At 38.9% G+C, this 27,146-nt stretch overlaps 2 protein-coding genes and 1 long non-coding RNA gene across 4 annotated transcripts in view; 1 reads left to right on the top strand and 2 right to left on the bottom strand.

Moving 5' to 3' along the window:
• The window catches only part of LOC132113883 (collagen alpha-1(XXIII) chain-like), a 138,268-nt gene extending 134,441 nt beyond the window's left edge, over window positions 1-3,827 (top strand). Inside the window, exons 31-32 of the mRNA XM_059521919.1 lie at window positions 515-553; window positions 2,873-3,827. Coding sequence (XP_059377902.1) covers window positions 515-553; window positions 2,873-2,923 — 90 coding nt within the window. The 3' untranslated portion in view covers window positions 2,924-3,827. The remainder of the gene's footprint in view (window positions 1-514; window positions 554-2,872) is intronic.
• Window positions 3,828-7,661: 3,834 nt separating this feature from the next.
• LOC132113875 (uncharacterized) lies at window positions 7,662-8,912 on the bottom strand. The gene is made up of 3 exons (XR_009425222.1): window positions 8,589-8,912; window positions 7,953-8,054; window positions 7,662-7,843 (listed from the first exon to the last, which is right to left on the bottom strand). It is a non-coding gene; the product is annotated as an uncharacterized LOC132113875 (long non-coding RNA).
• Window positions 8,913-10,633: 1,721 nt separating this feature from the next.
• Window positions 10,634-27,146, bottom strand: part of LOC132113874 (disintegrin and metalloproteinase domain-containing protein 19-like) — a 30,005-nt gene continuing 13,492 nt past the window's right edge. The window contains exons 7-23 of one of the 2 annotated variants that reach the window (XM_059521911.1): window positions 24,623-24,688; window positions 23,958-24,029; window positions 23,689-23,855; window positions 22,910-22,994; window positions 22,680-22,819; window positions 22,390-22,567; window positions 22,195-22,284; window positions 20,935-21,130; window positions 20,549-20,654; window positions 19,741-19,954; window positions 19,567-19,644; window positions 14,040-14,148; window positions 13,798-13,939; window positions 13,611-13,698; window positions 12,423-12,647; window positions 12,154-12,248; window positions 10,634-12,053 (exon numbers count right to left, since the gene is read on the bottom strand). In XM_059521911.1, the coding sequence (XP_059377894.1) occupies window positions 12,011-12,053; window positions 12,154-12,248; window positions 12,423-12,647; window positions 13,611-13,698; window positions 13,798-13,939; window positions 14,040-14,148; window positions 19,567-19,644; window positions 19,741-19,954; window positions 20,549-20,654; window positions 20,935-21,130; window positions 22,195-22,284; window positions 22,390-22,567; window positions 22,680-22,819; window positions 22,910-22,994; window positions 23,689-23,855; window positions 23,958-24,029; window positions 24,623-24,688 (2,094 nt within the window). In that variant the 3' untranslated portion in view covers window positions 10,634-12,010. The remainder of the gene's footprint in view (window positions 12,054-12,153; window positions 12,249-12,422; window positions 12,648-13,610; window positions 13,699-13,797; window positions 13,940-14,039; window positions 14,149-19,566; window positions 19,645-19,740; window positions 19,955-20,548; window positions 20,655-20,934; window positions 21,131-22,194; window positions 22,285-22,389; window positions 22,568-22,679; window positions 22,820-22,909; window positions 22,995-23,688; window positions 23,856-23,957; window positions 24,030-24,622; window positions 24,689-27,146) is intronic. The other variant, XM_059521912.1, reaches the window with a different exon arrangement.

Here is a 27,146-nt window from a genome sequence, read left to right as displayed (position 1 = left end):
AGCCATTTGTGAGCAAATAAATATAAATAAAAATATAAAATCTTACGACTCAAACATTTAAACGATAGTGTATATACAACACACATAATTAGAGATTATTAACTTTTACTCAAAGGTAATAAAGCCCAAACTGATTTATAAAATATTAACAAAGTTTGAGGAGAAACATTGTAACTTAGCAATCAAAGTGTCATTAATATTTTACTTCATAACACAGCATTTTCGTGATGAGTTTTGCAAGCATGCATGTAAATATCTATGTGATTCTTTGCTGAGTTTTTAGGTTGATGTCTACTTATTTAAAAAAATTATGTCATTTAATTAATGTATTTTTTTTCTTTAGAAAAATAATTATTAGGATTTTGTGTGCAGTGTTTGCTTACAGATAGTTGTAAAAATTTAAACTGATAATTTTTTACACCACTTTAACGTGAATTTGTTAAAATAAATATATAATTTAATTGACTGCTCTTACACCCATACTATTTTTTCTACTTTTTTTTTTTTGTTTAAGGGTCCCGATGGACTTCCAATACCAGGTTGCTGGCACAAGGTCAGTAAAAAATTATATTTATGATACTTGAATATTCCATAACCATGTCTGTACAGTTCATGTACAGTATGTGACTTTAAAGGTGCCATCTGTCATATCTGGCAAAAAAATCAAGTCATACTCCACATTCCATACCAGATGGGGGCAGTATGCCTCAATAAAGTGAATTGGTCTACTCTAGAGTAACAAACGAGAAACGGCATAGTCTCTATGCTCCGCCCCTACCTTTACAACAACCCTAGAGCATAGCCGAAGCCTATAAGACAGCGGTTCTCAATTGCAGTCCTCGCGCCCCACTGCTCTGCACATTTTGAACGTTTCTCTTAGCGCTTCAGACATTTGTTCTATTCGAACATAAGTGCCCTGCGAAGTGGACATCACAGGATATTCAGCCATGATTCCAGTTCGAAGTGAACATAGCTATATGTTCCAATCAAAGTGCATTGAAGTGTGCAAGACGTGAATTTAAATTGTATTGATTTACAGAGGTATATGATGTCACAGTTGTCCATGTTTAAAGACGCTGCACAGCACAAATCAGTGAATGAATGTTTCGATGTGAGGTAAACTTCAATAGATTTACCCTGCTCAGAGAGTAGGGAGCAATGAAAATTTGAAAAACAGTTCATGCACGGAGTTCATTTCTAACGAGCTGATTATCTGAATCAGGTGTGTTAGCAAAGAGAAACGTGCAAAATATGCAGAGCAGTGGGGCGCGAGGACTGGAGTTGAGAACCGCTGCTATAAGAGGACGTTTTGCCTCCAGAGGAACGTTGGGTGATGTCAAGTGATTTTGAAACATGACATCTTCAAGCTACTCCCCTTCACCTTTACCAGTGAATATGTTCATATTCGTTTTGTTCATATTACATTGAATTGTATATATACATTATTTGAATTAAATTAATTTGACAGACAGCATTCTGTCAACATCATTGGTCAACATCAGACAGCTGATGTTGACCAAGCTAGCGCCAACCAACGTAACCAGAGCTGCCAACTCTCAAGCATTCACCGTGAGACACACGCAATTGACTCTTTTCACACGCTTTCACGCCACACATCAATTTTCTCACGTACAGAAAAACCACGAACTAAAGAGGACACGGAGACCAACAGACTAGTTAGAGCAGGTTACTTATGATATAAAAAAATGGGTAAGTTATAGCTAGCTAATTATCAAACGCAGCTACGGTTAGCCATCGCTAACATTAGCACGTTTATAGAACAGCCTTCGATACATTTCTATGTTATAACTTCCCGGAAAAAAAATACACAAACATATAAAACAAACTTCTAGCGAAATACTAACAGCATCTAACTTACCAATCCAAAAGAAATGTTGCAAGTTCGGTGTCGAACCTCATTTCTTTCAGGTCCATCAGTTGTCTCCAGAGATTGAAAGCAGTGGCGATGTTTACTCTGGTTCGGCTCCTTTTCTTATCGGATTTGATTTGTGATTCCGAGCGCGGTTGTTTCCCTGTAGCGGGTGGTGGTCTCTTGCCAAGGGCTTAAGTCATCCTTCCGCTCTCTTCCCTGAACTGAAATGTAGTGGGCTGTACTTTCCACATGATTGACATCAGGTATAAGTACACCCACAAGCCGTGCGAGTTATTAGTGTATTGCAGGTTGGCTGGTGGTTATGTTGCCCACATACCGCCTCCCATGGCCGAAACTGGTATTACGAAGCCTGTCGGGCCGGGGCTAGTAATGCTACTGCTAATTAAGGTTGATATCTCTGCAGCACTATAACTTGACATTTTTTTAATGACATCATCGCCCTTATTTCTTCTCATACTTTTGATGCGTGTAGGTCATTTTTTGGATATTTTTACCTCAATTTTTGCAAATGGCACCTTTAACAATTGCCTATTGAAAACAATTGACTGCAGTGTGTATAAATACACATGCCACACAACTCTTTTATGTTGCACTTTTGGATTTGGCTTTGCTCATCACTAATATTGTTTGTTTGTTGTTCTTTTGCAGTGATGTGTAACCTGAGGCATGTCGTCTGTACATATTGATGTGATATATATTACAGTTTCATACAGCTTTTTTACTTGTTAAATATTTCTACATTTTATAAAGACCAGAGACTTCGATGTACATTCATCAGTGTTATTTTTTCATAAAGTGGATGCTGCTTTTTTGGTGTGATTTTTTTTATTATTTTTTATTCCTGGAGCATAAATGGACAGTATTGTTCACCATAAGATGACTGTAATGTGCTCGGGGAATGTTGCATGGGCATGCTGGACTGACCCGCTCAACTAGTGCCAATACGAGATTTTTGCATCATATCTTTTGTTTTTAAAGGAACAGGGAATGCTTCAAAAACTCAAGAGGAAACGTCTCTCCCAGCCTTGATGTTCTTCAAGAACCCAATGAGTTTAAATGACTTTACTGTCCCTCAAGTGACGCCATCTCAATAATACTGGTTAATATTGACGGTCCTCAATACGCAGGTCAAACGAGGGTGCAAACAGTCCTCACTATGGTCAATATTTTTCATGGAGGAACATAATTGAGCTCTTGGAGAGATGAGAGATCAGGGATTTGCCTCATGGATGCAGCTGCTCCATAGGACAGCAACAGCAGCCTAACATAAGAGGCTTTGGCATGGAGATGATACCGAACAGATCATTATTTTGAGAATATTAATGAACAGTCAAGATTTATTTCTTATGTGTTACTGTTTAATGCTTGGATTTTTGTAGTTTTTAACCCGCAAGCAAAAACACAAAGCATCAGGAATCGATGCCCAAAGACATTTGGATGGTGAGCATTTACTTATTAATGCATAATTGACCATAAAATAATACAATTAATACTACATCTGTTTTAAATCAGCGCAGCAAAATAGTGAGCAAGAATAGTGTGTTATATTGTACCTGTTTATTTTGTTTTCTTTAATACTACTTTCTTTAATACTAAGTTTTGTTGCTCACATTTGTTGTGATACTTTATATGAGATACAGTATATGTTGACTCTGACTACTTGTCTTTGTTTTTAACATCACAATCCTTGATACATATTCCATAGTGTTGATCATAATAATTTATGATATATACTGATGTGCTTTTTACAGATGGCTGAAACTGGAGGTGTTTTCATGACCTCAGTTCAGCCATTGCAAGGACTCAAGTTTAAGGCTGTTTTTTTATTTTTTTTTATTTGACAAAGTATTGCTCTATGATCTTTCATAGCATGAAGGCAAAGAAAACATTAGAGATTCCATTTTATCAATCTCATTTTCTTTCTTTGGTTTTCCAATATCAGAGAGAAAATACTTTTTTTTTTACACATTTTAGCATGTTCAGCATACATTTCCATGATGGTTTACCCTTTTTCAGGGATTTAAAACCATACTTCATAAGCTTTTCTGAAATATTTATTGTTAATAATCAAATAACTGGTGGCCAGATCATGTAAAAGTTCTTATACTGTATGCTTAAAATATATGTTACAGATAATGCTTATGAATTTTTATAAGCCTGTCTTTGGTGTTATGGCAGGCAGAATGTTTCAGTGTTACTATGTTGTGATTTACGATTGACCAATAACATTATAGCACCATTTTAGAAACAAAACCGAATGGGAGGACATTTTTGGAAACATTTTATCGTTTAACTTTTTGTTTTTTCTTTGACTTTCTTTACAGGTGTTTGTTTTTCTTCTTCTTCTTTTTCAACACAAACAATGTTTGATTTGGAAGATATTGAAAGATTATTTTGAAGATGTTTTGCTGCTGAAACAGTATTTGTATTTAATAGTTTGTATGGGGTAAGGAAAACGGCCTTACTGATTGCCTGACAGATTGGTTTGCTTTCAAATGTTTCATAAAATGGAAATGAAAGTTTGTTACTAGTAAACTAGTCAACTAGTAGTCTTTCATTTGACCTTGGTCACGATCAAAAAGTATGCTGTTTCAAAAATTCTCCACAATCCACCGTAAACTTACATTTAGCGCAGACTGTTTCTCTGAGACTTTTCATGATCAAATCAGTTCCTGATGAATGTAATTCAATCCTGCTCTTTTTCATAATTGCATGAATGTTCCGTTTCACTTGGAAGTATGTCACATTGCGCAAGTAATGAGTAAGAGTGCAGTTTCCTGTTGACTTTAGATTCCAAGGTAATTAAACCGGTCATGACAAAAGAAAATCAATATTTTGTTGTTGTTTTTGTTGTTGTTGTTTTGGAAGATTTTGGCATATAAAAGGTCTTTGTGCAAGATTCGTCTTATAGCTTAAATATCTTTCTCGTTATAAATAAAGCATTTAATCAAGCTAAAATTACCTAAAATATTGCGGGATCTGTGATGTTACGAGGACAAATATATTTGCATATAATCATTTATAAACCCTGCCCACGTGTGCTAATCAGCTCACACCTTTGTCTACACCAGAGGAAAAGCAAATCTAACCCATTGTTCTGACGTACTGTACTAAACGTGCTACAGTCTGCTGACAACAGGACATCTTGTAGGCGGATTATGTGTTTATGCAGAGCATTTGACTAATGATTGTTTTGTAAATGAGGCACAGTGTAGGCTAATGGAGAGTTCGTAAAGAATGTCTTTTTGAAAGATTAAGCAGCCAACTGAATGTGATGTACCACCAGCTGCATCGAAAACCATGAGTAAAGAGTTTCACAATGCTTTGTTTGTGGTTTTATATGGATGGAATGTTTCTTTAAAACTCGTACTTACCTGCTAAAGCAAGGGGGCATTGATACGGTTTATGCAACGATGTTAGACAATCATAACTGGTGGTTTACTGTCAAGCCTTAAAGGGACCACTCATCGAAAACTGATTAAAAGGGTCCAAATGAGGGTTGAAAATGAAGTAAATCAATGACAAAAGTCTTTGAAACAATAAAAAAAAAAATGCACTGCATTAACAGTGCTCATATTTAATGTATTGTATTTCCAGGGCTTGGATTTCATTGGGTTGTCATTCAGCACGGTTGTAGATTTAAGATGTGAATATTGAGAAAAAAATGATTTTTTTTTTTATTCTATATATTCACTTCCCAAAATACTCCATTTACAAAATTATCAGTCCTTTTTTAAGATAAGACACAGATGGAGATTATGCATGGGAACTCTACTGCTAGTGCGGTTCCTGCCGTTCCCATATCTTTAATGTTGAAAATTTTGAGTTAGAATCAAATTTGAACATTATTTTGAAATATTTCAAGCACTGTTAATGCAAAGCTTTTTTTTTTACTTACAGAAGCATTTATAAACACTATTAAGATTTACCCCAGGGAACATATTGAAATAATCATAATAAAACAAAAAATAATGATAACATGATTAAAGTGTTCAAATAAATCAAATACAATCACAATCAAAATTGTTTATTGTGCTTGACAGCCATGTTTTATTATAGGAATCAAATACCCAAACTGAGCAATATGAACAGGTAATATGTAATGGTAATACAATACGTGACTTGTGTTAAACAGTATGGCCTGAGACGCAAAAGCCACTTCAAACTTACAAAATGTAACATACTAAAAACAGAATTCAAGCACTACAGAAAACAAACTATAACATGAACAGAGTGGAATATTGTAAAGCCAAAGCATTTCCACTACAAATGTGCAAAACAGCAACAATTAAATGATTCCAGCTTCAGAATGTACAGCAAACCATGTTAATAGTACTTTACTGTTGTTTAAAAAAGGAATAAATAACACAAAACTAAAGAAAAAGATTGTGTGTGAAACCCAGTGATAGAAAAGACGTGTTTTCAGCATGCTGATACAAACTTATTGCACACAGGGAACCACACAACATAAAATACCACATTAATGTCATCAATTAATAAAATAAATTAGTAACCTGAACTAAATAAGCAGTTCAGTTAAGTCACAAAAATGGCACTTAAACATATTTCAACTATGTGGAAAGATGGATACCTGACTGTTTAGTCAAATCTGACTTTTAGATTTGTATGTTTTACAGTGGCAATAAACAGATGTGCGCAACAGTATGTTATTCTGTTGATGTGCTATATAACTACAACACGGGCACTGATCAAATCCATCAATCTAATGCAAAATGCTGTGTAAACATGTTTACAAAAGTATACATAGCTTTCAAAATGGTCCACAAAATTCTGATTTACTGTTAACGGATGTACCTGTGAGCGCATCTTACACCTAAAAACACAAGCTTATTGATAATTATGCATATTTTGATATTTTCTATAGGTTTTTACTGTAGTAGATTTAAACCACAATAATCAAAAGCAATAACTTTGTCATAGCACACAGTAATAATAATAATTTTAAAAAACATTCAAAATGTAAAAAAAAATTATTTTCGGGGTGCTGGGACATAAAAACAACTATCAATGACGTTTGGCACTAATTTGAGAGATTTTACAGCTCTTATCTAATTTAAAGGGAAATTCTATTAAGGTTACAAGGGGAAACAGGATAAGTCGTGTGGTGTTACTCACAAGAGACCATAAAATAGCAAGTGCTATTTTGTGCTATATTGTGTACATAAAAGGCGAGGAAGCTTCGGAGAGTTCAAGACTTGTGAGGTTCAGAAGCCAGAAGGAGTGAGAATGTTCATGTCTCGATGTCTCAGTCTGTGACAGGATGTTTTCTTTCCGTCCTCGCTGCTCATCTCCATCTTGGGAGATTTTAAATTGGCGGGATCTTCAATGGAGAGGTTTATTTGGGTTTTCATGCCATCTATTGTATTGGACTTCTGAACCCCAAAGTACGATTGCAGCATGAATCCCCCTGTAGTCAGGAAACAGCAGGAAAAAAGGTTTACATTAACACGTTTCTGGTCTTATTGTGAATTTCCCAAAATGTATACAGCGCTTTTCACAATACACATGATGTTAATATCATTTTAATTTCTCCAAGCCCCAGCGATCATATACACTATATTAGTGTAAAGAGAAAAATAGTAGTACAGAAGCAATTTTCATAAATACAGTAAAATATATTTAATAATATAGTAAATGATGCAACAAAATAAAAAAATAATCTTGGTGCAGAACAAATATAAAATCTGCGGGTATAATTAGGCATCTTCAAATCCTAAAATAATTTATTTGTATAACAGGCTCTTGCCAGGTTTGTTGGTTTCTGATCCTGGGTCAGTGGGGGATTTCTGCACGACAGGCCGCACCCCGAAGAGGCTCCATCGCTCTCCTCCCCGTCCACCTCCTTCATTACCTCCCATCGAAACGCTTGTGATGAAACTGCTGGACTTAAATGGAGTATTGGGGGGAGGTCTCTGGCTAAACCAAGGCCTGTCAGGGACAAAGAGATACATGATCAGTATATTACTTAATAATAATGTTACTAACAATAATATATGACATTGCAGTTTGTATAGATCACAGATCTATAACTACAAACCGTTTCCACCGGTGTCTGATGTTTAGGGGATGAGAGGAGGGACGAAGTGATGGATGTTGAAAGCTTGTTCTCTCTGAAGTCTTCCTTTGGCATCTTCAACTCCTAGAAACGGGAAAGAAAACAGCGGTTTAATATGGAACCAGTGCTGCGTCATAAAAATGCAGGTCCCTCCCTTGGAAATTTTATATCATGGTCTTTTATCAATGTACTACAAAATAATAGCAATACAGCAAAACACCATGACGCAGGTCTGTAACGTTACAGCTTGCACTAGTTCAACAAGAAACAATGATCTTAGATATCAGAAAAAAATATATATATCTGAACAGTCTACCCGGGAACTATCACCACCCAGAAAAAAAAAAAATAGTGGAGACATCAACTAATGTACTGTAACGTTACTTGGAAAAAATATAATAAGTGCTGTAATACTTTTTTATTAAAAGAGAAACACCTAACGCTATCCGTTCTCAACAGCTAATGTGCAACATTTAATAGCTGATAGTAACATAATAATGTCATATATTGACGTTAATACATCTTTCGACATTTAACAGCGATATAACTTACTGGTTTTAATTTATCTTTTTTAGTTGTTAACGTTAAACAGGCCGTTCTTTACAAGATTGAACCTACCTTTTCCGCTCTATAGCTCGTTTATTATCTGATCCAGCGGGGTCTTCCATCTGGTCCATGTTTATTAAATTAAATATCGGTGGTATGCTGATGAAGTTGAAAAACACTGATAAATCTTCGTTAAATTTGGGTTTTGAGAGCGAGCGCAGCGGCGTCTAATCCAGATTCGAGAACAGAACAACACGTACTGGCAAACTGACGGACAGGAAGTTGTTAAATAAAAGTCCCCCGCAGACGGATGAGGGCGTTGACTTCCGACACAAGTTTTCACCTTGAGGCGTCAACAATTCGTTTTAAATGTAGGTAGGCTACGCATAGTATGAGAATAACAAACTAAGTCAGAAGTCGAGGAGAAAACCTGTGATGCACCCACTGATCTATAATAGAGAATATAGGTATAGCAGGCTCTGATATATAGATCAGTGGATGCACCTAGGTCGATGACATAAGCAAAAACTAACTTTATTATAAAATATACATTACAGAAATATAAGCAGTAATTCATGCGAACGTGCAACTCAGCTTTAAGGCAGAAAAAATTATAAATATTCTCCAAGCATTTACACCAGTTTTCTTATTTAAAATCATAAGAATAAGAAAAATAAATAATAATATATATAATATTAATTTAGATTAAAGATTAAAATACAGGTGCATCTCAATAAATTAGAATGTCATGGAAAAGTTCATTTATTTCAGCAATTCAACTCAAATTGTTAAACTCATGTATTAAATAAATTCAATGCACACAGACTGAAGTAGTTTAAGTCTTTGGTTCTTTTAATTGTGATGATTTTGGCTCACATTTAACAAACCAATTAACTCCACCAATTCACTATCTCAACAAATTAGAATATGGGGACATGCCAATCAGCTAATGAACTTAAAACAACCTGCAAATATTTCCTGAGCCTTCAAAATGGTTTCTCAGTTTGGTTCACTAGGCTACACAATCATGGGGAAGACTGATCTGACAGTTGTACAGAAGACAATCATTGACACCCTTCACAAGGGGGATAAGCCACAAACATTCCTTTCTAAGGAAGCTGGCTGTTCACAGAGTACTGTATCCAATCATGTTAACCTAAATTTGAGTAGAAGTAAAAAGTGTGGAAGAAAAATATTCACAACCAGTCAAGAGAACCACAACCTTATGAGGATTGTCAAGAAAAATCAATTCAAGAATTTGAGTGAACTTCACAAGGAATGGACTGAGGCTGGGGTCAAGGCATCAAGAGCCACCACACACAGACGTGTCAAGGAATTTGCTGAACCACAGACAACATCAGAGGCGTCTTATCTGGGCTAAAGAGAAGAAGAACTGGACTGTTGCCCATTGGTCCAAAGTCTTCTTTTCAGATGAGAGCAAGTTTTGTATTTCATTTGGAAAACAAAGTTGCTTGAAATCCAGTGTTAAGTTTCCACAGTCTGTGATGATGTTGGGTGCAATGTCATCTGCTGGTGTTGTTCCATTGTGTTTTTTGAAAACCAAAGTCACTGCAACAGTTTACTAAGAAATTTTGGAGCACTTCATGCTTCCTTCTGCTGACCAGCTTTTTGAAGATGCTGATTTCATTTTCCAGCAGGATTTGGCATCTGCCCACGCTGCCAAAAGCAACAAAAGTTGGTTAAATGACCATGGTGTTGGTGTGCTTGACTGGCCAGCAAACTCACCAGACCTGAACCCCAGAGAGAATCATTGGGGTATTGTCAAGAGGAAAAGGAGAAACAAGAGAACAAAAAATGCAGATGAGCTGAAGGCCACTGTCAAAGAAACCTGGACTTCCATACCACCTCAGCAGTGCCACAAACTGATCACCTCCATGCCATGCAGAATTTAGGCAGTAATTACAGTAAAAGGAGCCCCTACCAAGTATTGAGTACATGTACAGTAAATTAACATACTTTCCAGAAGGCCAACAATTCACTAAATTAATTTTTATTATGAAGTATTCAAATTTTTTGAGATGTGAATTGGTGGGTTTTTGTTAAATGTGAGCCAAAATCATCACAATTAAAAGAACCAAAGACTTAAACTACTTCAGTCTGTGTGCAATTAATTTATTTAATACATGAGTTTCACAGTTTGAGTTGAATTACTGAAATAAATCAACTTTTCCACGACATTCTAATTTGCGATGCACCTGTAAGATTAATCAAATAAAGATAAAACGAACATTTATTTCTAACGTCACATGGAAGGCACTGAATTACAACATTTTGCATAGGACAACCTTTTTTATTTTTTAATAAAGAAACTAAAATTTAAGCCAAATAAAATGACAGTGGCTCTTGTTCTTTACATTCACAATACATAAACATTTCCGTGATCAACATTATCAATAAAATAACATTCAAGTAAACTCAATTTTAAGGCACCATTACATTTTAAAACTTAACAGTCTGAATAACTACAACATGAAAAATCTGACGGAAAACCACATTGGTCATAGATCTCAAAAAACATTATGCAAGGAGAAATTATAAAGAATTGTGAAGAGCATTTTTTCCAAAATGACTGACACGGTAAAAAATACAAATAAAAAAATAAAATAAAAAATACTACTAATAATAATAAATTTAAGATACACGTGTACATGTTTACAGGTTATTTAAACCTGAATATATTCCCTGGGTTAATATCTGTGTTAAACAGTACATTTAATCAAGCGTAATCTAAAATCTTATTTAAAGAATATTTGTTTCTCTTCTTTAAGAAATCAAAAAGAAAGCACCATATATAATTTGAAACCCTTCTTATCCAACATCATCACAAACAACCTTTTTTATGTTTAATACAGTACATATTATAAATATTATATGACTACACAGAATTCAACCTAAAAAAGAAGACAGTGCTATACAATTCATAAGAGTTTTTGAATTATTATTGCTACGACAACAGTCTTCTTGATTATTTTTGAATTTATGTATTTATTTATTTTTTGGATATTCCTTTCCAGAGCTGTTTCCCAAACACAGATTAACCATAGTACTGAACTAAATTGAACTGACAGTGCAAGTTAGTTCATGACTGGACAGATCTGCTCCCATTTTCCAGTTCATTCTATGAATATAATGTACTTACTACTGTTAATACTGCATGCATAAATGTACATTTCATATTATTGTTGTAAAATATTCATTCAGATGACCCATGCTCCTATTAGATTATAATGCCATCCTTCATAGTTTTTTGTTTTTCTTTTCTCTGAGGTCTCTGTAATTAATAGACATAAAAAAGCAAATGCAACATATGGCACAGGAGTAGTGGAACTGCACCCCCTGAAAAAAGTTGGAAGGTATCCTTCATTCTGTGTTCAAGTCAATAAGGGAGTGAGGCAGTTTGATTGGTCACTCTTAAGGACATCTTAAAGGTTCAGAGTTGATCGATATATCGCTCCATTGAGCTTCACTGCGACTCAGCTCTTTGCAGAAACTTCCCTTTGGAACCTAAAACACAATCTCATCAAGTGTTACCAAATAATGATTAGTAACAATAATTATTATTACTAACATTATGCTAGTGTCCCATGTCACAGTATAATTTCTCCCTTGTGATTACCTGACATTTTGGAAGGGCCCAGTAGGGGGCATCAGATTGGATTTCCCTTTCTGCAACATGGCTGGAGACACTGGCAGGCCATTCTTAGGAAGCATCTGGAAGAAACACAACACATTTAACTGATTAAAAATCCTGCTTGGCACACCAAAAAATTAAGAAAATCCACTGCAAGTGTGCAGTTAGACTAATTGTTAAGAAGTATTGCACTGCATGACTGATCAAGAAGTGCATTTGCTCAGGAGGACACAGGACAAGAGGAAGACACTCACCTCTGCACCCCGGGAGGGTTTGGTTATGGGACAGGGTAGAGGGGGTCTGTTGGGTGGTAGTGGTCTTGGTTTGGGTGGTGCTGATGGAGACTGCTGGGACGGCTCTGAATGTTGTAAACTTTGCTTGTGTGCAGCGTAGGCTGGGATTGGAGGAGGTTTCACAGTGGGTCGAACGACAGAATGTCTGGATCTAGGTGGACCTGTTGGACTCGCTCGAGGACTAGCCTGAAGAATGCAAATATATCAATATAAATAATGAATTCATCATTACAATGAAAACATTTCACAAGGATTCCTGGGATGGTGGAATGCGGTTCATTTTCAGTGACAATGGCTGCACCAATTCAAATGTATTTTCCACACTGTCATCTTGTAAGTAATCAAATTAGATTGATATTCAGTATTTCTACATTAGTTGCTATAGTAATGAATGAATGCCAAGAGACATAAGAGTCGCTGTCATTATGGAGACAAGGAAAAGTGATTTTTTTTTAATTCTCTCTGCTCATGTCAGTTTGCATTTTTATAATGGGTTGATATTCAACCCCTGATATTGATATTCATGGGTATCTTTGTTCACACATTTTAAGTATCTTCAGTGGTTTTTTTTTCTCTAAGCTTTGGTTAGTTTTCATTGTGTCTAAAATGACAGGATAAACTACTTAAAATCCAACGCGCTGTCACAGTCATGGACTTCTATTCTTCTGTTTCCTTTGAGTTTTCCTTATTTGGTCATATTCCTTTTCTTGTTTAGTTAATTGATTACTCCCCATCTGTTTCTGTTCTCCTGATTACTTCCTTTGTGTTTATAAGCCCGGTCTGTTTAGCTGTAGTTTTGTCAGTCCTTAAAGTAATATAGCGTAAAGTTGAGTGTAACTTCCAATTTTTCATTTGAGTTTGAAGTATAGTTTTTTTTTCATCTGTTTATTTTAGTATTTTATTTCAGCTTTATTTCAATTAATGAAAATAATTTTTAATAGTCTTAGTTTTATTTAATAAGAGCACTGATATGGATGGGTTTGGATTTGGTTCCATGAGGTTTTTTGCTGTTTGAACAACAAACAACTAAATGGATTGAGTTGGATACAGGACATTTTTGCTTGCTGTTGGAACAAAGCCAGTGATGCACAAAACTGCTTTTGGATGGATATACTGCGAACCCACGCTGACAACACAACAACTTCACACCTGTTCATCAGTATGTGGTTTCTTTGGCCGGAACACTGGGTTGGCGTGACCTGTTGTGTGACTTTTATTCTCAGGGGTGTCTGGAACACTGACAAGAAGAGAAAATAACACATTTCCTAAGGCAAGAAGTGCCAAATACATGATCACTGCATGTACATGTTTCACAGTTGAGAATTTAGATGATTACTTGATGCATATTTGGGTAGCAGGAAGGGTGGGGCTTTTGGTGGGGAGGAGCTTATGTTTGCAGCGGCACCAAAAGACACTAATCGCAGCCAATCCCAGAAGGCAAAACAGGATCAGGAGAACCAGGACAAGATAAAGATTGCCTGCACAAGATAAGACAAAAACAAAACACATCAACAAAAGGGCACATTTAAGATACCATTCAATGAAATAATAATTTTTATTAAATGTCTGTTAACGTACTGTGTGTGATCACCGGCCCACTGTCCAAACTTCCTCCTGAACCAGACATCTCACAAAATGGTGGCGCCCAACCCGAGTTACAATGACAGTTGTGGTTATTATTACAAAGCTGATGGGGAAACACAGACAAAAACATTTTTTGAAAAACAATTTAAAGAAATAGATCACTCAAAAATGAAAACCTACTCAAATAAGAACAGACTAAAATCAAAGTTATTCTCTGAACAATATTGAACGTTAGATTAGACTTACATCAGCTACTGCTGATGGAAACAGTGTCAGTAAATAATGATTTAAAAATGTCATCTATTTCTCATAAAAAACAATGTATTGCTTTAGTAGACTTTGAATATAGCACACAAAATTTTTTCAAGGTGTTTTTTAAGGACCTTGACAGACACTGTGGGAAAAAAAAGCTGCTTAAAGAGATACTCCACCCTAAAATGAAAATGTTGTCATTAATCAATAGCTGTGTTTACATGGACCCTACTAATCCGATCATAATAGGACTAGAAGCACAATCACAAAATCACATGAAAACACCAATCGGATTGAATTGGCCAGATCCAACAAAAATTTTGATTGGATTGTAAGGGGTGGTTTAGAGGACATGTAAACACTTGATCGGATTGAAAACCGAAACTGGAAAGTACTGCGCATGCACAGTGACGTAGAAATAGCGCAATGACGTATGACGCGCAGAACGAGGTGTTCTTCAAGGCGAATAAAGTGTCATAAATAAGTGTCCTGTCATTATAAAAATCCCCTTTCACTCAGCGTATGTGAAGTGGAACAGGACCACGTCCCACTAGTCCTTGTTTAAGACTTTCTCTCATCAACAGACGACTTTTGGGTGCTGGAAGGGGCACTTTTACTACTTTTTTTTTTAAAGTAATGTTAAGCAGCACAACAGTTCATGTGCTGGTCATTGCCTAATTAGGAACGAAAGTAGATAAATATCAGTGTGCCTTTTAAAACAGTATGCGACAGAAGCAGGAATCTCTGTATATTCATGCATTGTGCACATGTCAAAAGAGTAAATCCGATCAGAAGCTTGTGACATAAACACACATATCAACCCGATCACTTTATTCAGTGTTCATGTGAACACTACATTCGGATTCGTCAATCAGAATGAATTCATTCCGATGGAAGCAAAAAGTGTCCATGTAAACGCACCTACTGTGCTGCGTGTGCTCTTCTGTTTCCAAATCAAAGCTAAATGCACATAGAAACAGCGCATCCTTGTGGCGTGGAGGACACAGAAGAGTACACGCAGCACGGTGATATGGAGTGACACAGAGGATACTGTTGACAAAGGAATTATTGAATAAAGTTGTTATTTTCATTTTCTTCACTTACAAAAAGCATTCCCGTTGTTTTATATAACCCAGATTGCACGTCTGATGGCAGATGGAGTATTCTGACGACGATTTTTCATACCTTTTATTGACCTTGACAATGTTATTTACTTGGCAGTCTATGGGACAATGTCAAGCCTCAAGGTTTTCATCCAAAATATCTTAAATTGTTTTCTGAAGATGAACTAAGCATTTACGGGTTTGGAACGACGTGGGGGTAAGTGATTAATGACAAAATTTTCATTTTGGGGTGGAGTAACCCTTTAAGTTTTCAAAAATATTTCTATAAAAGATCATACAGTTTCGGACCAATGTGAGAGTGAGTAAATGACACATTTTCTTTAAACCATTCCCACAATACATTCTGTACCATAAAACGTACTCGGTTACGTCCCGCCGAAACAGGCTCCGCTCATGATCGGGCCAGAACCAGCCAGTCGTCCAAATAATTCAGCATCCATGCACCTCGTAAACGTACGAGGAGCTACGGACAAGCCGAATGGCAGGACTGCAAACTGGTATGCCTGGCCCTCGAAGGCGAATCTCAAATATTGCCTGTGGTTTGACGCTATCTGTATTTGAAAATACGCGTCCTTCAGATCTATTGACATGAACCAGTCCCCTCTGCGAATCTGCGCGAGGAGCTTCCTGGTCGTGAGCATTTTGAAACTGCGTTTCATCAATGCCTGTTCAGCTGTCTTAGATCCAGTATGGGCCGGAGACCCCCGTCTCTCTTGGGCACCAGAAAGTATCTGCTGTACAGCCCCCCCTCGCTTTGAGACACAGGCTCTACAGCCCCTTTGCTCAACAGTTTTGATATTTCGGCCCGAAGTATGTGTGCTACTTCTGTTTTGACCGTAGTTTCGACGCGCGCTGAAAAGCACGGTGGGCGTCGAGAAAACTGTAGCGAGTAGCCTCTCTTTATAATGCCTAGCACCCAATCCGAAACCCCTGGAAGCACTGACCATGCATCTGCATGAATGGCTAAGGGCTGGATGCGAAACGCGCTCTGTTGACTGGGCAACGGCAGCGCTTGAGTGTGCTGCGCATCTGAGGCGGGGAGCGCGCTGATCACAGCGGGCAGATCGCTCTTCCTCGACCCCGTTCCGGCGCTTAACCGACTGGAGGGAGGCTGAGCGGGTCCCGTGGGACTCGATATATCTGCGAGTAACCGTGGGCTGCATGTGTGCACTTTTACCACTTTCAACTCGCTGTCTGCCTGTGCAGAATGTACGTGCACGGGCCTCGTTTTTACAGAAGCCCCGCGCCGTATGTGATATAGTGTATGTGGGCACTGGGAAGTGGGCACGTTTACTATGCGGCGCGCTCGACCGATCTGTGTCGATCTTATGTGCGCTAGCCCTGTGTGCAGGGCTGTGCTTACATGTGGAGATGGGCACTGGGTAGTGGGCATCGTCACTGCATTTATAGCACCATCGGCCGTGGCCGGACGAGCATGCACGGGTTTCGTTTTTACAGAAACCACATGACGCGTGTGACATAGTGATTGTGGGCACTGAGGGGTGGGCACGTTTACTATGCAGTGTGCGCGACCGACTTGAGTCGACATTATGGGCGCAGGCCCTGTGTGCAGGGCTGTGCTTACATGTGGAGATGGGCACTGAGGAGTGGGCATCGTCACTACATTTATAGCACCATCGGCAGTGGCCGGACGAACGTGCACGGGTTTCGTTTTTACAGAAACCACATGACGCGTGTGACATAGTGATTGTGGGCACTGAGGAGTGGGCACGTCTACTATGTAGTGCGTGTGATCGACTTGAGTCGCTTTTATAGGCGCGAGCCCTGTGTGAAGGGCTGTGCTTATATACGGAGATGGGCACTGAGCAGTGGGCATCGTCACTACATCTATAGCACCATCGGCCGTGGCCGGGACACCAGGAATTACACCTTTTTCGGGAAATATCTGGGTAGCCGTGATAACGGTTTTCGTACAGGCTTGCGCATTGCAAACAACGCTGAAACAGTCACAATCTCTGGAAACTGAAACAGCGGCGCGCTTAGGTGAGAGCCCGGCCGCAGCGGAACTCGTACACCGGCGCTTCGATGAAGCAGCCATCGTGTGTAGTGCCGACGCAGCGTCAAGCAGCATGCGTAGATGGCTTTCCCAGGATGGCTTCGGGGCTCCCGGCCTCACCGTAATCCTCTGCCGCGGTCCCCGCGGCGCGGGGCGACGGCCAGTAGAGCGAGAACGGGGGTCTCGAGCTGCGTTGCTGAAGCTGTTGTGATAACGGCTTTTGTGTGCAGGCAAGCGGGCAACTGTGCAGGCTTGCGCATTGCAGAAAACGCTGAGACAGTCACAATTCCTGGAACTGAAACAGCGGTGCGCTTGGGTGAGAGCTCGGCCACAGCGGAACTCGTACACCTGCGCTTCGATGAAGCAGCCATCGTTAGTAGTGCCGACGCAGCGTCACACAGGAGGCTTTAGATGGCAACACCGCTTTTGCCGCCGTCCAGCAGAGGGCGGACAAAGGTGCGTCGCTATCGCCTGTTCCACCGGCGGAAGTGAGTGGTAGTTCCTGTTTTTAGCATCATCAGTGTGGAGAATGCTAGTGAGACAGACGAACGAGTTCGTGCTGAATATGGAGCGTTCCAAGCCTTCGCCACCTCTTCGTGAAGCTCAGGAAGAAATGAGGCGGGCTTTGAGAAGTACGCTCATCCGAAAGGGAAATACCATCCAGCCGGGAACAAGAGGGGGGGGCACTGGTGCAAACCACTCGCGGCCGAGACTCATCGCGGCCAACACGAGCCTTCGCCCCGACTCCTTCTCGATGTCAGCTCGTCTGCTGGGCTTCTGAGCAGAAGGCGCGAGATCCTCGGAGCTCGCCCAGCCCTCACTGCCCGAAGCTAGCAGAGAGCGCGTGTCCTCTTCCCCCGACGCGGCCCTGAGATCGACTTCCTCGGACGACACGCCGGCAAACAGCGGGCGCTGCCCACCGGGAAGCGATGCAGGGGGGGCCGGTGAAGCAGGGCGAACCGGCGAGCTCGGTTGAGCTGAAGACGGTTCCGGAATCCGCTGGAAGCGATGCTTTTACGGCGCCTCAGCGCAGCGGAGAATGCAGGCTCAGAGAAAAAGGCCAGGCGAGTCCTCAGAGTCACCATGGCAACAGCTCGCAGTGGGGGCATCCGCCGTCAGCGAGCGAGCGCTGCATGATCTTCACCCAGGCAGGAGACACAGATGACGTACCGGTCTCCCTCGCTGAGTGGGGCTCTGACGAGCCGCAGGAAGGCATCTTAAAAAAGACGCGAGCTCTTTTACGAGTGTGTGTCGCAGGGCGAACACACACACACACATAAAGAACCGCTTGTATATAACAGGATTGAAAGGATATAGGCGCCGGATAGCGCAGCAGGAACGGCAATGGAAGGCGGCGATGCCAGCAGCTTCAGAATGGCTCGTCCTGCTGATGTGCTTTCTCAGACGGCGCTTGCTTCCTCCGTGATCCAGCGATGCGTGAGCTTCGCTGAAGAGATGAAAAATCAGGTGAGTCAGCCTTTTCGAGCTCCTTTTATAGGTTGGGCCACACCCGTTTCGGCGGGAAGTGGCAAGAAGGGCGCGAAGCGCCCTTATTGGTCTGATGGTGCATCAGCCCGCGCTCGATAGGCTGTGCAGTTGCCGCAGAACAAGCCAATGAGCGAACGAGCCGTCTCGCCTATGGCTGTGTACTGCTGCAAATGCGCTTTACAAAAATCCAAAATTAAGGATAATTTTTTGCTTCAGTATTTCGTGAAAAGAGACTTTTCCCGTAGCGTCTTAGCTAAGACGCAGTACGAGAGAGCTCTCGTAAGAGAACACACTATGTTAGTGTTCAGTGGAACTGATTACACTACTAAAGTCTGCTGAAAAGTTTAACACATCCAAAAATACTCACATTTCCCCCAACATTTTAATCATAAACTTAATCATAACTGGTGATATAGATAGACACAACTCTGGAATCAGACATATTTATAAATATTAACCTGCATGATTATTAGCGAGAATAGTGAGGGATGTTTTTCCCCCACTTACTGTTATAGATGGTATTTAGTTTTAGAGGAAATTATGTAAACAAGAAATGCTTCAGGAGAGTAGCTATAAGATGATCATCTATGTACAATAAAGTTCACTCTGCTCTTTGCAGAAACAAGCAATATGGACTTACACCATGGCCATGACATTTGGAACTGCATTCATCGGCTTGCAGGAAGGACGCATTGCGACATTCCCCTTCAAAACAGATCTGTTCGGATAGGAAATGAAGCAAAATTGAATGCAGTTCTTAATACAATTTTATCAATCTAATGTTATTAGATCTATTCAGTCTATCAGTACCAACCGCATTCTCCCCACATTTGGTCCCAGTCTGAACCAGGCCCGGGTCTAGGGTGTCAGTCTGGTCCTCATTACCCTGACCGCGCTGGTACACATGTGTCCCTCTGCACAGGATCTTCTGTTGACCGCTCCGGATGTTGGTGTCTATGGCGACGGCGTTGGATTCTAAAGGCTTGCTGGCAGCGCTCAGGCACTGAATCTTCCCACATTTAGCATTACTAAACAAAGAACCAACAGCACGTCTTTGATCAGCCCAAATGATGTGACATACACTACTGGTCAACAAATTGAAACAAAATCTCTCATTTTCACCAAGACTGCATTTATTGAATCTAAAATAGATTTTAAAACAGTAATATTGGGAAATATTATTGAAATTTTAATTTAAAGAAATAATTAGCTGATTTAGTGTTCAAATATTAATAATAGCTCTTCTTATCAATGTTGAATACAGCTTTTGCTGCCTAATATATATATATATATACTAAATATTAAGCAGCAAAAACTTCAAAATATTTTCAACACTGAAACTATATTCTTTCATGTTATCTGAAGGATCATGTGGCACTGAAGACTGGAGTAATTATGCTGAAAATTCAGTTGTATCATAGTAATAAATTAGATTATAAAATATATTACAATTGAAAATAGTTTTTTGGAATTATATTAATATTTAAAGAATGACTATTTTAACCCAGTTTCGATCTGATAAATGCAGCCCTAGTGAGAAAAAGAGACTTCTTTCAAGAACATGAAAAAAAACTTAATTATTCCAAACGTTTATACTTTTACTATAAGTAAATGCAACTCACCTTTCAGTGCATTTCCTGTATGTACCCATGAAACTGCCACAGTTTCCATAGGGATCACCTGCTTTATTTACCTCAGTAAAGCAAAGATCAGGAGCAGGACGGCCATCTAAGACATAGAGAAAGAAATGGATCAGAAGAGACACATGTACTCACATCTCAAGTCAATGGTTGTGTGTAAGCTATATTAGTATAACTCAGCTGGACTGAAAGGCTTTCAGATCACATGATCCTTCAGGAATCATTCTAATTTGCTGATTACTGTTTAAAAAACATTTATTTTCATCAATGTTCTGCTACTATTTTGGAGAAACCGTGACTCACAGAGTATTGGATCCTTGATTTTATGGTGTTACTTTTAAACTGTGGGACTTTCAGCAGACACATACCTTTGCCCCAGAGAGAGAGGCACTGCTGCTCAAGCGTCAAACAAATTCCTGTGTAACAGTAGGCACTGCCACCTGCGCAACTGCTGCCATCCCCCAGGTAAAAGTTAGCAGGACAGGACTCTGATTTCCCATCACAGTACTCAGGCAGGTCACAGGAGCCTGAAGGTGGACGGCACATCACTCCTGGACTCTTCAGCTAGTTAAGAGTGTGAGAAAACAAACTGATCCAACTGTATACATTTACAATACGTGTTTTTCTTAAAATAGAGCCAGAGAAATACACTTTCAACAACAAACATTTGAGACCAAGAATACTCTAAAAAGCCTGTCTACATTTTAAATATTATTATTATTATTTTTTTTTTTTTATTATAACAATTTATTTGCAAAACATTTAGCAGATTTCACATCCTGAATATAAAAGCTGACATAATAATTAATGAATTACTGTACTTAAAAAAACTTTTATATTTTATTCCTTCTTTCCATTTAAGTGACCAAAGCTTTTTAGAAAATCCCTTATTTGATAGTTTGTTTGCTTATTTATTTACTTATTAAACTTCCCACAAAACCAAATTTATTTTATTTATTTTTACTCCTGGTTTAAAGCAACAATTAAAAAAAAATTTTTTATTTGTTTATTCATTCATTCATACCATTTAAAGTCACCAAAACTTAAATTAAAAAATCCTTTTTGTTTGTTTGTTTGCTTGCTTGCTTCTTTACTTATTTAATAATAATCAACACTTTAAAGGGGACATCAGATGCCCATTTTCCACAAGTTGGTATGATTCTTTAGGGTTTTCATGAAATGTCTGTAACATACTTTGTTTAAAATTCCTCAATGGTTGTGAAAAACAACACCCTTTTCACCGTTTCAGAAACAGCTCTGTTTACAGTGACTAGTTTCTTTGCATTACTCTTTAAATGATAATGAGCTACTGCTCACCCCGCCCCTCTCTTGCATATTCAGTGACGTGTTACCATTAAAACTAATCCACAGGACAAAATAACAGCTCTTATGTTCACTTTTTAGGGATTACATTTTTTTTTTAAATGTATCACTGTAGGCTGGTTGTGTCCACACTTATATGCAAACATCACGTAAAATTTAATTTTGCATCCGATGTTGCCTTTAAATATCACATTCAGAAATTCACACTGACGTCTTTAATTTTTATTTCATTACTCAGTTTTTCTGATGCTTCACCACAGGAAAGGGTTTCGAGAGAGCATGGGATGAGTATGGCAGGGATTCACCTTGCACTCATGACAGCAAACTCCATGTGCGCACTCGGCTCCGATCTTCAGCGTGCAGTTGTTGGCATTACAACAGGGACTTGAGCAATCCTTTGTAGCAAAGGAAACAGAATCGGAAAATGTGAGAATGAAAGATCAATCGGAATCACAGCGTAGGAGTAAATGAGATGGGAAGCAATGAAACTGTCTCCTGACCTCAACTTCCCCACAATCACACTCTTCTCCTTCCTCCAGGTATCCGTTTCCACAGCGCTGACCCCCGTACATGACCCTGGTGTTGGGAGGGTTGAACAAACACTTCCCTCCACCGGAGCTCAGGTAGCGCTTTAGCTCTTTCTGATTGCAGGGGTTGAAGACACGAGGGAACGGATCCCTGAAGAACATTGACTTTTATGCCGAGTTGATTTTAAAGGGACGGTTCAGCAAAAATGGAAAATCTGTCATCAGGCTTGAAATTATATAGCATCTTTTTCTTTGGTTCTCACCCTGTGGCAGCAGCCATAATGCAGCCTCCATCCTTAGGCTGAGAGAGACAGCAACCTGGACTATCATGACTCATCCCAAAGTTATGCCCCATCTCATGAGCCATGGTGGCAGCGACCCCCACAGCATTGCTAGAGTGGTCCTACAGAGAGAGAGAGAGAGGCAGACGAAACAAAAACTGAGTGCACACAGCTATAAAAACTCAATGGAATACTGCTGTAGGTAAATTTACCGAATTGACTCCACCAGACTGGTATTCAGAACACATGGCTTTAAGGGGAGCCAGACCAATGATGGTGCCCTTAAAAGAAACACCCCTACAAACACAAAAAAAGAAAAACAACTGGTGAAATTCCAATGAAAACAAAGGAAAAGGAACCGAATCAAACCAATGCACTGCCTAGCTGAACAGATACAATCATTTAAAAGGATAGTCACCCAAAAATGAAAATTGTGTCATTTACTCACATTTCCTTCCAAACCCATTTGTAACACAAAGGGAGAGGAAACATTATTAAATATCGGTTTCTTACACAACTCTATCATATCGCTTGAGGAGATTTGGATTATACAGCATTATTATGGATTACTTTTATGATCCATTTATGTCCGATTTGCAAACTTCCGTGCTTTTAAAACTTTTCCTTTAGGGTTCTGCAGGATAAAACGTAACAGTGGGGTCACGTTACGTTGTTCAGTGAATTTTAGTGTGTAATATCCAGTCATTTCTATAGGAATCCAAGGGATTCATATTCTCAAGTTGTGAGGGCAAAAGATTTCCACACACAGATTTCGAAGTTTTTACTTCTGAATTCACCGGTTTGACCAACAGAAAGCTTTATGTATTGCTACACTTGACGATGGATGGTGGACTTCAGGTTCAGAACGTCATGAGAGTACATAAATGATGACAGCATTTTAAAACTACCCTTTAAAAACAAGATCGTTATCAACGATTGTTATTATCTGATTATATGTTAGTGAGGTGGGAGGAGCTACAGTGAGACTGACGTTACTAGCTGAGCGTTGTCATTGGGCAGCTGAGGCAGCTGTTTCCTCCTCCAGGCCAGAAATGCACCCAGGGTGCTGTAGGGGTTGTTGGTCACAGTGATCTTGTCTTGATCATTCCAGATCTCCAACCAGATCAGGGCCACACGGATGTTCAGTGATTTGTAATACTGGAAACATCAAATAGTAATTTGAGTCCAGAAGCACGTAAATGAAAAACATTTTTTTAATATGTTTTTAAAAAAAGTGTGTTTCATTCACAGCATTCTCACCTTATCCACAAAGTTAGCTGCTTCAAGCAGCTTTGTTTTGGTCTTTTCAAGGTCCCGACCGTGCTTCACAAACTGAAAAATAGAACCTATTAGGATGCATCTTTGACTTAGATGGCTGAAATTAACTTTGTGTCATGCAGGTGGTGATTACAGATGACTCTATCAGAGCAGAGGTCAGCTATTCTGAGTCATGACAGGAAACAAGCCTTATCTGCAGAGGTACAGTGGAGTAAGTCAACAAACAGACATGATCTGAAGCTCCAGAGCTGTCAGGTAAAGGTCATTGTCATTGTCATTGTCTAAAGCAACCACCCAGCTTACAATTCTGATGATTTATGTGATAAATGTGTCCAACAAAAGTGCTGATTAAAACCAAGAACAAACTGTCTGAATCCTTTAATCATAGAAATAAATACTGAGATTATTTTAGCAGTGTTTGATAAAGAGCCCATTTTGTTAGGGCCGATAAGCAATACATCACCTTTTTTTGAAAGAAGCCTCTTATGCTCACCAAGCAATTTGAAACTGTTTACTGATAGAACAATTTAAACCTGGTGTTTCTGTATTTTTATTGAGTAAATCAACATTGAGGTGAATAAAACAAGAATCACTCATCTCTCAAAGCTCCCCAAGAAACCCTGATACCTGAAGTTAAGAGATTTTACCTCTGCATGGTCAGCCACCACCATCAGCTCTACGTATTTCATGCTACTCCTGACATCCCTTCTTTCCTGAAAGAAGAGATAGAAAATATATTGCTGAGCATAGTCTAATTTAATATACTAGAGAAGAAGTGCTGAGTCCCTGCCTCAAAAAAGTTTATGAACTAAAATACTGTGAGACATGACTAATTGGGACTTGGGGACATCCTGTGTCTTTGGATAGGGACAGACACTGTATTCAGGTATGCCAAAACAAGAACAATGTGTGCTTGGTTTAGTACCACTTTAGCAAGCTCTTCACATTTATTTAAATAACAAGTTTATTATCTGGTACTTTCCATGAATAGGATACAAGATAGGGCCTGAACTCTTAAAAAAAAGAAAAAGAAATCATCAGTGAAAGAAGGTGCTTAACCAGGAAATAACTAATCTCCATTTTAGCAGGTTAAACTAAGTGTTATAATATTTTATATTCATTTCCTATAAAGTTGTGCAACACTGTTAACAAATTGTGAGTAAACAATTCAAAACCTGATTTTTTGCAATTTTCTTGCAATAAACATAAAAAAAACACAGGGGAAAAGTTCAAATATATGCTAATATAAATAGTGCAGTTTATTTTTCAAATTCATCAACAAAAATGGTTTTAAGTCAGTTATCTTTTGCTGTAGTGTGTCAGTAGCAAATATCAGTTTACATTTCCAAACATTATTATTACAAGGAGTCTGACAGCAGCCAGTGCTCCACACAGAGATCTGATCTCATCATCATCAGTCTGTCTGGAATAACATGAAGAAACTGAGACTAAATCCAGAAGAACTGTGACAATGTCTCCAAGAACCTACCTGCAAAGCTGCCTGATAAACAATGCGCAGGTGCACCTTGGACAAAAGCTTTTTTTAACGCATAGTCACACCAAATATTGATTTAATTTAGTTAAGTTAATAGAAGTTAATTAATAAAATCTATTTATGTCATTATTTTTGACGGCATCCTCACTTTACACCATTTTTACACAAGTGCCTAAAACTTTGCACAGTACTTTGCAGGTTTCTTAAAGCTTTTTGGAGACATTGCCACATTGCCATTTAGTCTCAGTTTCTTCATGTTATTCCAGAAAGACTGATGATGGTGAGATCAGATCTCTGTTTGGAGCACTGGCTGCTGTCAGACTCCTTGGGCAAACAAAAATCTTGATTATTACATTTAATGGCGAAAATAATTTTTGGAAATTGTGTGTGTGTGTGTGTGTGTGTGTATATATGTGTGTGTATATATATATATACACAGGTGCATCTAAAAATATTGAATATAATGGAAAAGGTCTTTATTTTTTGTAATTAAAAAAAAAAAAACTTTCTTATATTCTAGATTCATCACACACAAACTGAAATATTTCAAGATTTTTTTGTTTTAATTCTGATAGTTATGACTTACAGCTTAGGAAAATAAAAAAAATCAGTTCTCAAAAAAATGATTATTCCATTTTGAGCTTGATTAGTTTGATTAATTTTGAGTATAAATACTGGGTACCTCTTGGGCTAGTATGGAACATGCAACCACAATTATGGGAAAGACTACTGACTTGACAGTTGTCCAGAAGACAATCATCAACACCCTCCACAAGGATGGTAAGCCATAGAAGGTCATTGCTGAAAGGGCTGGCTGTTCACAGAGTGCTGTATCAAAATATATTCATAGAAAGTTGACTGGAAGGAAAAAGTGTGGTAGGAAACGGTGCCCAAGCAACAGGGATGATCACAGCCTTGAAAAGATTGTCAGGAAAAGCTGATTCAAGAACTTGGGAGAGCTTCACAAGGAGTGGACTGAAGCTGGAGTCAGCGCATCAAGAGTCACCTCACTCAGACGTCTTCAGGAAAAGGGCTACAGCTGTCATATTCCTAGAGCCAAGACACTCCTGAACCAGAAAAAAGCATCAGAAGCATTTTACCTGGGTAAGGAGAAAAATAACTGGACTGTTGCTCAGTGGTCCACAGTCCTCTTTTCAGGTGAAAGTAAATTTAGCATTTAATTTGTAAATTAAGGTCTGGAGTCTGGAGGAAGACTGGAGAGGCACAGAATCCAAAGTCCAGAGTGAAGTTTCTGAAGTCAGCGATGACTTGGGTGCCTTGATGTCTGCTGGTGTTGGTCCATTGTGTTTTATTAAGTCCAAAGTCAATGCAGCCATCTACCAGGATATTTTGGAGCACTTTATGCTTCCTTCTGACATGCTTTATGGAGATGCTGATTTCACTTCCAAGTGGTTTGCTGACCATGATATTACGGTGCTTGACTGGCCAGCCAACATGCCTGACCTGAACCTCACAGAGAATCTATGGAATATTGTGAAGAGGAAGATAAGTAACATCTGACAAACAATACAGAGGAGCTGAAGGCTGCTATCAAAGCAACCTGGGCTTCAATAACACCTCAGCAGTACCACAGACTGATCGCCTCCATGCATCGCCGCATTGAAGCAGTAATTCATACAAAAGGAGCCCCAACCAAGTATTGAGTGTATTATTAA

Source organism: Carassius carassius, chromosome 33 (genome assembly GCF_963082965.1).
Source record: "Carassius carassius chromosome 33, fCarCar2.1, whole genome shotgun sequence".
NCBI lineage: Eukaryota > Metazoa > Chordata > Actinopteri > Cypriniformes > Cyprinidae > Carassius > Carassius carassius.
This window is presented reverse-complemented; position numbering and strand designations above follow the sequence as displayed.